The 13,813-nt window shown below is 39.7% G+C and overlaps 1 protein-coding gene across 1 annotated transcript in view; it reads right to left on the bottom strand.

Annotated features, from left to right (window-relative positions):
* Positions 1–13,813, bottom strand: part of LOC118749189 (leucine-rich repeat-containing G-protein coupled receptor 6-like) — a 608,510-nt gene that overhangs the window by 447,770 nt on the left and 146,927 nt on the right. The window contains exons 2-3 of the mRNA XM_036483971.1: positions 10,173–10,316; positions 9,798–10,108 (exon numbers count right to left, since the gene is read on the bottom strand). Coding sequence (XP_036339864.1) covers positions 9,798–10,108; positions 10,173–10,316 — 455 coding nt within the window. The remainder of the gene's footprint in view (positions 1–9,797; positions 10,109–10,172; positions 10,317–13,813) is intronic.

The following is a 13,813-nucleotide window of genomic DNA, read 5'->3' as shown; positions in this document are numbered from 1 at the left end:
TGAAATATGAGTGTTTTTACGCTCTAGAAAATAATTTCTACAACTTCCCATACGCGGTTTTGCATTTTGCTGATACGCGGTTTTGCATTTTGTTGATACGCGTTTTTGCACTTTAAACGACAATATGCACATTTTTTATAAATGAAAATCGAGGTTCCATTTTCGGTCTTTTTTCAAAAGCTACTGAAGAAATTTGGAGGAGACTTGGTAGAATTAGCATTAATCAATCCGGTATTAACATTCATAATTCGATTTTAAGTTTTCCGTTAAATTTGCTATACATTATGCTGGTGGACTTCAAAATAGTAATTCGCATGAAGGGGTTAGTATTGATGACAGGTAAAAATCAAAAGTGTATGAAAAAATATGTCGAATTTCGACAACTGGGCGATACTAGTATATTATTTATTTTGGAATGCATTTCCGTCATTCCTTATAAAGTTTGGTTTGCAGACAACCCGGTTTCGGCGTTTTGCCAACCAGTGATATAAAATGAGTGTGCGTTGTGCAATTTTCGGCCCTTTCGGAAGCAGCCGGCACCTCAAGCAGTCGATTGATTTTCGGTACTATATTTGCGTAACTCAAAGCAAGTAATAAATGTTTCTTTCGGACCCGCAATTAAAAAAATCGTTTTTTACTTTTTATCGCATATGGGCGAATCTAAAAAACAGGTAGCCTTGTTGTTATTTAGCTTTGTTTTCACTGTTGGAAACTATATCAAGCTGGTTGCTTTTGGATATAATTCATTGACGTTTACCTGAGGCCTCAAAAAAAATTTGGATCAATTTGCTACATAACTTTTGAATTATAGGTGTTTAAATTAAAAAATAATAATAAAAACAAATGAATTTTTTATGTAATTTTTAAGAGGGGCAAAATTAATTATGTCATAACTTTTGAAGCACACCATATTCTGATTTGAAATTTAATGGGCATTTAGCACTTATCTGTGTACTTCATATGTAGTAGGTAAGAAAAGTGTGCATTGAAAAATAACGAAATGGGCTCCACACTTCACAATTTTCAAAATTTTCGGTTTATCGCATATAGTTTTCAAAGCATTTAATTTTAAGAACTTTTTAAGTAAGTATTGTATTCTACAAACAATTACGAATAATTTGTTACCTTAGCAAGAGGTGTGCTTTCAGAATAAACCAACTTCTGAAGATAAAATATTCTGCGATCTTGAGCGTAATTTTTATTCCAAAAATATCATAATTGAAGGCACATTTGGAAAATACGTCGAAACGATCTAAATATTTTTATAACTACTAGTCCTTATAACGTTGCATATACCTGTAAAATGCTTAAAAAATATGTTCTCTAGAAGTGTGTAAAAACACCGATTTAGTACTTTAAATTATGCTCCTTCTTGTAGTCAGAATATTTCGAGCGTGGTATTAAATCTACTTTTTTTCGACAAAAGTTCTGATAGTTGCTCTTACTTAATTGGAGAGTTCTGAATTAAATGGCGTCCCCAGTTTTGTCCGATTATCTCCTTTGGAGATAGCGGTGCTTGAAGCTTTGCTTAAATTTGAACTATTTTATAAAAAAAACTCCCTCAGTTTTGAAGATATTTCCTTCACTATCTCATAAAATCATCGAAATCGGTTCACTCTACAGTCTAGCTCCCATACAACTGACGACCGTTAAAGCGCCCAATTCGCTTCTAGAATGATCGGGCCGGCGCCAATTGATCGGGCGCCAACAACACCAGCGCTGACACTCCAACGGTTTGCGTACCGTTGCGTAGGTTGCGGCCTGGCTCGCAACTGCGTGCCGGGGCAGATCTGAACAAGCATCGAGTCAGGCAGGAGATTCTTTTAGTTAAAGCAACTTTTTAAAGTGCCAGGCGAGGCACTATTGCAGCAAGATCTATTGGAGAGCAGCGTCAGTCGGGACGTGTTATGGTCGACACCGGATTTGGGAACCATATTCCCAAGGAGCACCACCGCGGTCGGAGCACCCACCGACCGCCGATAAGTATAACTTTTGTGCGTGTGTGGTCAGGCGTTGTTGTTGTCCCATCCTTTTTAGCATCCTGCCCCCAGAGCCCAGTCACTTGGCGGGTTAAGGTTACCCCCGGCAGCTTGGGTGGTATTGCGAGTGGGTTCGTAACCTTTTGGTTGGACCTCACCTCGGGTGCGCCCCAAAAACAAGGTTTTGTCTAACTTTCTACTGGTGTATTTAATATTTTTGCGCTTTGTGTATTTCGACCCACCCTAGTGTCAGTGTTACATACATACTCGTATGTCTATTGTACATAGTAGTTTACATTGTTATTGTCCAATTTGAACTTAGTTTGCCTTAGGTATTTGGTATACTACCCTGTTGTTCCCCCTCAAGCAACCCCCCGTCTCCACTGAGCCAGCCGGTTGCTTGGTTTTTTTTGTCATCTCCTTTTTGTGCGGCCAAATGGTTGGGCCCGTTGCATTGTTGTTGCGCACGGTAAGTGCATTTAGTTGGTACACTAGGTAGGTGATTTTTTTTAATAGTACACAAAGTAATTGGTGACAAATTGGCGCCCAACGTGGGGCCCTTGTCGTTAGAGGAAATTTCATTTCTAGGAAAAAAAACGAGCTACGTGGGATCTTTTCCGGCAGGATTGCAGGACAAGGAGGTATACCTATCCAGGTGAGAGTTTGGGGTAGAAATTTAAATATAAAAGTGTAGTGGAAAGTGCGGTGCTACGCGTAAATATATATTGTGGAGTTGGTAGTATTGTTGTTGTCTCCCTACATACGTTGTTTAGTGGTGTATATATATTTTGTACATTAGGCTGGGTCACGATTTTTGTTTGTGGTACAAAGTTTATTTTTGGTATTTTGGATTTTAATTTTTTTTTCCTTTTTTAACCTTTTGGCAGTAGGAATTCAAGGATGATTTTGGGTTGACGATTCGTGGCGGCGTGGTAACGAACTATCGGAGGGTAACAATTTTTTTTTTATATACGTACGAAACGGTAGTATTCCGAGGAGAACCGTGAGTCTGTCCAGTTTTGGCGAAATTTTGTGAACGTATTACTCGCGCTTTTGGTGTATTTTGTTTACAGGTTGTCGGGCGAAGTTCACCCAGTGCTAATTTTTGTCATCAGCGAGCTATACGGAGCGTCTTACTTTAGACTGGGCGTCGGCGGAAATTTTCAGGACTGGACCATTATCTGGCGAGAAGTAGTGGCGTACGTTTATATAAAGTGCGGACGGACATTCGGCGTGTGAAAAGTGATAAGTAGTAGTGTATAAGTGTTAGGCCGGGAAAATTAAAACAGAATTAAAAGCAACGAAAATAGTAAAGCGCTTCAGAGTAAACTCCCAATTGGTTGCGAGCATTTTGCTTTCATTTTCAAGTTTATAGAAGAAATATATAAAATTTTTTTTTTTATAACTTAACTTGGCCGCTCCACTTTGTTTTTGGTGAAGTATACCTACACATATACGTAGATTGTAACTTGGTTTATAAGCAAACATTGTAATTGCTTGTGCCGTCTTATTTGGTAGTACATACGTGTTATTTTTTTTTATTTTTTTTACTTTTTTTTTGTGGTTAGGCTCTATTGTTGTCTCGCGTGATAGGGTCATTTTGTTGTGCCAGTATAGGGCAGCTTACTACCCAGCAGTAAATTAAGGTGTAGGTATTAGGATACCAACCGGTCGCGAAGTGGTCTCAAGTGAGCCATAACCAGTCCTAGACTTAAAATTTATTTTAGGGCTATTATTTTGCGAGTTTTCAACTTCGGACGGCTTCTAAATTTTTTATTTTGCGGTTTTATAAATTTTTTGTTCTGTTTTCGAATTTTAATTCGGTTTTTTTGGTTGGGTTTGCTGATTTATTTGGTTTCCTTTGGAATTTTTAAAGAGTTCTTTGCTTCCGCCGATTTTATTTTATTTCTCTAGTTTTTTTTGCTGGTTTTCGCGGATTTGTTTGCTTTATTCGATATGGAAATTAATATATTAGGGCGCGCGAAACCAAACAACGACGCGGAAATGACCCAGCAGATGGAGATTAAGAGCAAGTTGATGCTTTGCTTAGCCGACATGCAGGAGACAGGTGGAGAGAAGGACGGGCCGGAGCGTACGGAGGATCGGGCGCAGGAAAACGCGGTACAATCGGCAGCGGCACCCGGAGAGTCGGCCGAGGAGCGGGCGCGGGGAGCGGTGGAGTCATTCGGGACTCTGAAGCCGGAATCCTGCTAACTCCCAGCTGGCTAAAGTAGGTCCGTATTTAGACATAAAAATTTGTTGTTCAACTTTTCGAGCGTTGTTGGATTCTGGAGCGTGATTGGTCAATTCGGTTGGAGTATTTTTAGTTCTTGGGGCATTGGGGCGTCTTCTTTACCCAACTCTTTAAAAGTTACTTTGGCGGATGAAGCCCATATTTCGGTTTTAGGTTCGGTTTCGTTGCCAATCGAGGTGGAGGGCAAGTCGGTCCCCCTGGGTGCCTGGTAGTCTCCGGTTTACCTCAGAGTCTTATCCTTGTCCAGCATAGGATTAGGGTCAAGGCAGGAGTCGAACCTGTCGAGCAACGTTATTACCCCGAGTCTCCCATCATACAGTCGCCTATAGACGAGGAATTAAAAGACATGCTCGACAAGGGTGTCATTGAGAAGTCGCATAGTCCTTGGGCGTCCCCTGTAGTGATGATTAGAAATAAAGATGGGTTTATAGGTTTTGTGTAGATTATAGGGTTTTAAATAAAAGCACTGATAAGGATAGCGATCCCCTCCCTTATGTTTCAGCGACCTTAGACAAGCTAAGGGACGCAAGGTTCCTGTCCAGTCTGGACATTAAGTCTGCTTATTGGCAGGTGCCGGTGGAGGAGCGGTCGAGGCCCTTCACGGCGTTCACGGTACCAGGTCGGGGTCTCTTCGAGTTTAGGAGAATGTCATATGGGTTGCATAAGGCACCCGTGACTTGGCAAAGATTTATAGATTCGGTCATAGGTCCAGAGTTAGAGCCCCATGTCTTTGTTGACATGGATGACATCATTATCGTCACGAATAATTTTGAGAAGCATAATTTTGCAAGTAGTTTTAGATAGGTTGGCTAAAGACGGACTTAGGTTGAACAGGACTAAATGCAATTTTTGTAGGTCAGAGTTAAATTATTTAGGCTACGTAGTAGACAAACACGGTCTATACGTAGATCCAGAGAAGGTAGAGGCGATGATTAACATCGAGAGACCCAAAAATGTCAAACAGGTTAGGTCCTTTATAGGTACAGTATCCTGGTACCGTAGGTTTATAAAAGATTTCGCGGAATTAGTTAGGCCCCTCACCAAGTTAACAAAGAAAAACCGAAAATTCGAGTGGAACGAAGATTGTGAAAGGAGCTTTAGGGAGGCGAAGGAATGCCTAGTTACAGCGCCGGTTTTGAGCTGTCCAGATTTTGAGAGACCTTTCACAATCCAGCCAGACGCGTCTGATTTCGGTGTAGGAGCAGTGTTGACGCAGAGATTTGAGGACGTTGAGAGGGTTATAGCGTATTTGAGCAGGTCCCTGAATAAGAAGGAGAAAAATTATTCAACGACAGAAAAGGAGTGTCTAGCGGTCCTGTGGGCGGTTGAGAAATTGTGACCATATGTTGAGGGCGCTAAGTTTACGGTTGTCACTGATCACTATTCCTTAGTTTGGCTAAACAATTTGAAGTATTCTTGTGGTAGGTTGGCGCGTTGGTATTAAAGCTTCAGCAGTACGATTTTGAGATTGTACACCGGAAGGGCAAGGGATATGTGGTTCCAGATATGTTGTCTCGTAGTGTGCCAGTTGTTTCTGAAGTTTCTACTAGTGACCCTTGGTTGTTGAAAATGATTCGCTCTGTTGAAAAGGAACCCTTGTCATATCCAGCGTGGAGAGTAGAAGGTGGCTACCTCTACAGATTCGTTAAGTCAAAGTTCCCCTCTATCTATGGAAACTCGTCGGATTGGAAAAAGGTCCTAGGGCGCCAGGAAAGGTTGATGGTTCTAAAGAAATATCATGATGACCAGTTGGCGGGTCACATGGGTGTCAGAAAAACTTTCACTAGGGTTGCACAAAAATTTTGTTGGCCACAGATGAAGGCGGATATAGCGAAGTATGTGAGAAATTGTAAAGTTTGTCAGCAGGTTAAGCCTGATAATTCACAGCCAGCTGGGGGTATGGTCGAGAGGTCCAAGGCAGTCGACCCTTGGGAAATTATTTGTCAGGAGATTGTCAGGAGCGAGCAAGGAAGCTCGAAGATATTAGGCGGGTTGTGAGGTCTAGGTTAGAAGAGGCCAGTGCCAAGTTAGCGAAGCAATATAACCTTAGGAGGAGAGACGTTCAATATATGCCAGGAGAGCTAGTTTGGAGGAAGAATTTCGTCCTGTCAGATGCAGCAAATTTCTTCGCGGCGAAGTTGGCGCCGAAGTACGTAGGACCGTTTGTAGTAAAAAGGAAGGTGTCGCCATGGACGTATGTTCTGGTGGAGGAAGCAGGTCGAGATATGTTGAATGTGATAGAGTTAAGGCCATACAGGGATGGATAGGAAATAGGTTTGTCGGAAAAAGAAAGCGGGCTTTTTTTTAAGGAGGAAGGGGTTAGGTTGGCGCGTACTGGCCGCAACAAAATATTCTTCTGTTCCCCCTTCGTTGTATTTACCTATTTCCTTTCACTCCAACCGATAGGAGTGAAGTCTTTCGACACTCAAGTGTACATATGTATGTACATACCTAAATAAATATTAGAATGAGCTCAAGTTGAGCGAAATAGTTGTTTGTCGGAGGAGCACCACGGCAAAGGGGAAAAGTCTCCATTAGGGCACTCCGCTCCAAAACGGTGCCGATCGAGGGTAAGAATGTAGGAATGCGAGATGACGCGAAAGACCGTAGTAGGGGTGTCGCCTTTGCTTTCATCTATTGCGGCACTTTTGTTGTCTGCCGTATGATGGCAATGGCAAGTCCATGGTGTTGTTTGTGTGCGCCGTGGTGGCGACCGCTAAAGCGCCCAATTCGCTTCTAGAATGTTCGGGCCAGCGCCAATTGATCGGGCACCAACAACACCGGCGCTGACACTCCAACGGTTTGCGTACCGGTGCATAGGTTGCGGCCTGGCTCGCACCTGCGTGCCGGGGCAGATCTGAACGAGCATCGAGTCAGGCAACACCCGTATTGCGAGCGCAGCGTAATTTATTATTATTATTGGCAGCGGAGATTCTTTTAGTCAAATAAATTTTTTTTAAAGTGTCAGGCGAGGCGCTATTGAAGCAAGAACTATTGGAGAGCAGCGTCAGTTGGGACGTGTTATCGTCGGCACCGGGTTTGGGAACCATATTCCCAAGGAGCACCACCGCGGTCGGAGCACCCACCGACCGCCGATAAGTATAATTTTTGTGCGTGTGTGGTCAGACGTTGTTGTTGTCGGTAGGCTTCCCCTATTGTGTTTCCTTATCCCATCCTTTTTAGCATCCTGCACGCAGAGCCCAGTCACTTGGCGGGTTAAAGTTACCCCCGGCAGCTTGGGTGGTATTGCGAGTGGGTTCGTAACCTTTTGGTTGGACCTCACCTCGGGTGCGCCCCAAAAACAAGGTTTTGTCTAAATTTCTACTGGTGTATTTAATATTTTTGCGCTTTGTGTATTTCGACCCACCCTAGTGTCAGTGTTACATACATACTCGTATGTCTATTGTACATAGTAGTTTACATTGTTATTGTCCAATTTGAACTTAGTTTGCCTTAGGTATTTGGTATACTACCCTGTTGTTCCCCCTCAAGCAACCCCCCCGTCTCCACTGAGCCAGCCGGTTGCTTGGTTTTTTTTGTCATCTCCTTTTTGTGCGGCCAAATGGTTGGGCCCGTTGCATTGTTGCTGCGCACGGTAAGTGCATTTAGTTGGTACACTAGGTAGGTGATTTTTTTTATTAGTGCACAAAATAATTGGTGACTACTCCAATTAAGCAGATAAAAATTTAGTATAGGTTCGCTTAGACATATAGAATGCATACAATTTATTATTCAGATATGAAGTTAGAGTTATAGCGCAAAAACACATATCTGAGTAATCAGTTGTATTGGAGCTATACGTTAAAGTGCACCCATTTCGTTAATTTTAAGGAATAATTAAGGTAATATTAAAAAACCCTTATGTGCAAAATTTTAGTAAAATAACTTCAAAACTGAGCTAGTTATTTATAAAATAGTTAAAATTTAATAAAATTTTCAAATACCGTTATCTTGAAAACCGGAGCCAATCTGGTAAAACGGGGGATGCCTTTGAATTAAGAACGTCCCAATTATGTGACTTTAACTTTCAAAATCTTTGCTCAAAATTTTACCACTTGAACAATGTAATTTGAACCCAGCTTTTGTTTTCTATTTTATGTTTATTCCTCGTCTAACTTTGGAAGCACTTGATGAAAATGAATTACACTTGTATTAATCGATTTATTAAGAGAATATGAATAAAATGCTATATAAAAAATAGGTGTGCTCACAAATTTAAAAATTAAAATTTTTTGGAGAGTGTACCAGGGACGTGAACCGGTTTTGAACCGGAAAACAGCTTTTTTCTATTAATTAACTGAACCATTAACCGAACCGAAATTTTCCACAAATGTTTGATCCGAACCGAAAACCGAACAACTTTCCATAACGGTTTACAGATTCGTTTCAATCAATTTTCAAGAGATAAATGTACTTACTTTTTTTTCTTTTTATTAAACATGGTAATACCTACCATGTTTGTTTACCATGTGACAATATATAATGTAAAGACAACCCATCTCATTTGACAGACACTTGACCCTTAACCTTGCGCATTGTTGCACTTGACACTGGACACTTAAACTTGCGCTTTATTTTTTTGTTTTTAGAACCATTGAACTGAACCGAAACTCCGGTTCAACGACCAAAAAAACCGCTTTGACGAACCAATCCAAAAGTGCAGAAACGGTTCGAACCGCTGAACCGAACCGACCAAATTTTTCACCCGGTTCAAGCTAACACGTGTTCGAGGAATTTTTTTTTATATTTTTTTCTTCGGATATATGATTTATCAAAGTTTGAATTTTTTCGTGATTCTGACGAATCATGTACTTATTCAAACCGTTATATCTCGGGTTCTGCTCATCGTAGAGACTTCATCTTAACGTCGTTTTAAAGCTAAAGAAAGGCTTAACATTTCTTAAAATAAGATCTGCATTTTGCAAACTTTAGTCCTGCGATTGCCACGCCCATTTTTAGGGGTTTGTCGCCTTAAAAAAAAAATGGTGCCGTACAAATATTATACCTGGATAGGCATTCTATCGGAGTCTGCAATAAAATTTAAATTCTTGCAAAAACTCTATGTTTAACACCTTACTGAATATATCTCAACATAAGTTTTCGAAAACAAATTACAAAAAATTGCTGACTCTCATAAAATAAACCATCTTGCCATAAAGAAAAATATTTTAAAAATGGTTCTTGAAAAACTCCCATTTTTTTGAACCACGTTTTTTATAGAGAATCAAACAAGGATTACGATGGTATAATTTTAAATCCCTAATTTACTGGTCTTCACTATTCAAATCAACTTCAAAAAGTTCAACTGTTAATAGCTAAGTTAGCTTTAGCACAATCTTGACCATCTTATATGAACAAATGTTAAGCCAGTTTCTTTAGATTTAAGACGACTTTAAGATGAATCTCTACGATGAGCAGAACTTTAAACTTTGATCCATCACTGGTGCCAACTAAACACAAGGGATGACGGAAAATCGTTGTAAAATAAATCATCCTCCCACCTAGTCGGAAAACTCAACCCACATCAACATACAAGTACATAAATGACACATAAGGGTACTTACAAATAGAGTTGTATGAAAAGTCGATAATTTTTAATTCTTTCAAATTCCTTAAGCTTCCAGACTTCAATTCAAGAATTTCATTCCGTGACATGTCCAAATCTTCTAAGACTAATTGTTCCCGAAGCAAACCAGGCGGAAAATGCTTTATTCTATTATCACTAAAATTGATAACAATCAATCGTTGAGCGTGGCAAAATAAATTTATTGGTATTTCGGATATTATATTTTTGCTAACATCTATTAAGTTCAGGTTGCGAAGCTTCCAGAATGTTACCGTATTCAAATTTTCCAGCTGGTTATTTTGAAGACGTCTTGCGATATGAACATTTACAAGAGTTAATGCAATAAATGCCAATAATAAGCAAACTTACTTACAATTGGATAAGGCTATCCAAATCCTTGAATAGCTCAGCTGGTATAAAATTAAGAATATTGTTAGAGAGATCAAGTTCTTTCAGCAGTGTTAAACCACGAAAAGTGTCCTTGTGTAGTGTCGAAAAGAAATTCCGAGAGAGATCGCTGAAAATAGAACAAAACACGAGTATTAGTCTATATCGTCACTAGACACGAATAGAGGCGCACTAGTGTTTTGACGGCGAAAAAATAGCTTAAAAAAATTTAAGAAAAAATACGCTTAAGAAAAACTTCGGCGAGGAAAGACGCGTATCTAGTTGACTACGAACAAAGACGCATAAACGTAAATTTATACCTGGTCAAGGACTGTCACTTAAGCACCATGCCCCAAAAACTCTTTGGGAAATTTACATACTGTTACACCCACTAAACTAAGTTTTCGCGTCTTTCTGTGCCGTCAACTTTGCAGAGTCTTTCTTCGCTGCATTTTTTTATGCCTCTTTTTTCGCGGTCAACTTTTGAGTTTGCGTCTTTATTCGTGTCTAAAGACGATATTCGTGTCTAAAGACGATATATGATAAAGGTAATTAGCTAAAATTGTTTGATGTATTATACATAAGCCATCGTCAAAATTCTTTTCACAAAAAAACAGGAAAGCGTAGATGGAAATTTTCAGATAACATTAAAACTTTTACCATCTTTTGACTTTTCATTTTGAGGAAACTAAGCCCTAGATTGATGGCGATACTAGGATATTGCCACCGGAGGTAAAAAAATGTGGATTTTTAATGGCGGGCGGTCTAATACGGTAAACCTAATGCATATATAAAAGACAAGCGTCCTTCTCCTCACCATATATCGCTGTTATGTTGTAATCCACTTATGGCGTTTGGTTTTTCGGAAGTACAGCGCTTCTTTTTCACCTTCTTACCTTCCTTTTATTAGCTCGGGATGTAACTATGTTATATTAATGCGCCTAAAAGTAGCAGCGATTTCTATTCTCAAGTTACATACCTGATGACAGTACGAATGGCAATTATAATAGGGAGGTTTTAGTTTTTAAACTATAATTTTATTAGATCTTGTACTAAGGCTGTGTGCGAGTACGTCTAAATTGCTACCTAAATAGAGAAAAATCCTAAATCAATGGAAAGTGTCGGTAACGCAGTGAATAGGAACAATTTAGATTTTCTGCGAGCATACTTTTCAACCTAAATTGAACAGTCAAATATATTCGAGCGAGCGATTAAGTGAACAACGATTTTTTTGGTTTTTTAAATAATTTTTATCATTGCTATGGCACAAAAAAGAAAATATTCAGAAAGATGTAAGTATAAATTTATTTGATTTTTGCATTCAGATAAGTATATGTGTAATTCGATGGATGTATATTATTTCGCAGGGTCAGAAGAGCAAACGGATTCTTTTATAGATGCCAGGATGGAACATTCTCCTTTTCTGTTGCAAATTTATTATATTGTTAAATAGTCCCAAAGCTACCGCAAAATTATCCATTTTATAGATATATTTCTTAAAAGCAACAATTCCAAAACAAACCATTTAGGTTGTCCAACGAACTCGCACAGTTTTAGCAGCTGTTTTCCTAAATTGTAGCAGTGCTGGAAATTCCCAGTGGAATATTAGTTTAGGTACTAAAATTTAGGTAAACTCGCACACAGCCTAAGTTATTCGCAGCACAGTCAAATGTACTTTTTGCAATATTTTGTACTCCAGGCCCGGTACTTCTCCGATCTTCTGGACGATAGTCACATGGCCTTGGCAATAAATACGTTCAAACCCTTCAAGTCACCGGGAACCGATGGTATCATACCTGTGCAGCTGCAAAAGGCTTTGGAGGTGTCGTGCAATTGGTTGGCTTCTATTTATGCGAACTGCATGAGGACTGGGTACATCCACATAGAGATTTTAAGCCAATAAGTCGGTGTTCGTTTTTGCTAAAAACGCTAGAGATACCGATAGACCTGTACTTAAGAAATGCGATTCCTCGTGACTGTCTTTCGAGAGCTCTACATGTTTATTTCCAGGAAAGGTCGGTGGATACCGCCCTGCACACATTGGTAAAGTGGTTAGAGTAAGTCTTCACGCATAAAGAATATGCAGTAGGGGCCTTACTCGATATCGAAGGGTCCTTAACAACGTCACTCCAGAGGAAATAGTCAAGTCTATTCATAATCTGGGGGTTGAAACCAACCTAAAAAACTTATCTATAGCTTACTTCGGGACAGAACTTTCGCGGCGGAGTAGGGGAGCGCCTGTACTCAGTTAAAACGGGCACTCCGCAAAGTGTTTTTTTCTCTATCCGGCTCTGGATTGGGGTTGTAAACGACCTTCTATAGGAACTGGAAAAAGTGGGCTGCCAGATGATCGTCTTTGTAGGAGATGTGGAACTTTTGGTTTAGGGACAACTTCTAGATATCTTTTTGATCTCGCTCAAGGTTGCCTGAACCACGTAAGTAGGTGGGCGATCAACGGCGGCCTCGCAGTAAGTCTCAGCAAGACAGAACTGACCTTGTTTACCAGGAAGTACAAGATACCTGTTGTGACCCTTCCTTCGAGTGAAGGTGTTCGGCTATTAGGAAACCGGGTGGTAACACTCGGGAGTTCTAGAGGGCTTTTACTTCGCCTTGAACACATAGATAACAGCACCTACGAAATGGCTCCCATAATCTCCTTCTCTGCCTATACTTCCTCAAGACAGGGCATCATGTATGGAAGGGTGTAAAACAAAATCCGGTACTTAAAAATGCTTATATGTACGTTAACCAGGCCGGCCGCAAACATATACAACGCGCAAACGCCAAAGCTGTGGAGCTGTGTTTTTTGTGATCTGCTTAATTAAATTTTGTATTTTATGAAGCTGTTTACGCTTAATAAAGTAAAAAATTAAAAAAAGTGTTAATAAACTTCTGGTTCACAATTTAAAGATCAGTAAAATATCAAAACTTGCTGTAAATTTGATTAATTTAACTTGATATTCTTAATTGCATGTGCCGAGTATTTTGTTTCATATAATATATTGTTGTTGTACAATTGTTTTTGTTTCTGTACACTGATCTTGCTCTTTTTGTCTTTTTGTCATTTCTGCTGTTTCATCTTTGCCACAGCTGTTTGCGTTGTGTTTATTAGGTGTCAAATATACAGTGCATTTAAAACTGTTCGCTACATAGCTTTCCAACTGATATTTACCAGCTGATTGGTTCTCTGTTTGAAACATCGTTTTCAAAACTGTTTTGCTTTTTTGCTTCTAAAACCTAAAAATAAATATAATTTTAAACATGTCGTGTATTTACACCAATTGCCACGTTAAAAGTGACTCCTATGTGTCATGCTGGCTCTGCGATGGGATTGCCCATATAAAATGTGCTGGTTTGAGCGGTAGGGTGTTAGACGCTATTAACGAGGGAAAGGGGCTTCGTTGGTCTTGTCAAAAATGTAGATCAACCAAAGTTGATTTAATTAAATTTTTAGGCAGTCCAGAAATGGTTTTTCTGAGATTGGGAAAGATCTGTCGGTGCTTGTTGAGAAATTTAAGCATTACGAAAAAATGTTGAGGTGTTTTACATGTCTCGACAACCCTCCACACTCTGAGGATAGCCGAGAAAGTAAAGGTAGGCGTGTTATTAGTCCACCTAGAAAGACAG

Source organism: Rhagoletis pomonella, unplaced genomic scaffold (assembly GCF_013731165.1).
Source record: "Rhagoletis pomonella isolate Grant_MI unplaced genomic scaffold, Rhpom_1.0 Rhpom_scaffold_00014, whole genome shotgun sequence".
NCBI lineage: Eukaryota > Metazoa > Arthropoda > Insecta > Diptera > Tephritidae > Rhagoletis > Rhagoletis pomonella.
Note: the sequence above shows the minus strand (reverse complement) of the source record. Positions and strands in the feature narration are given on the sequence as shown.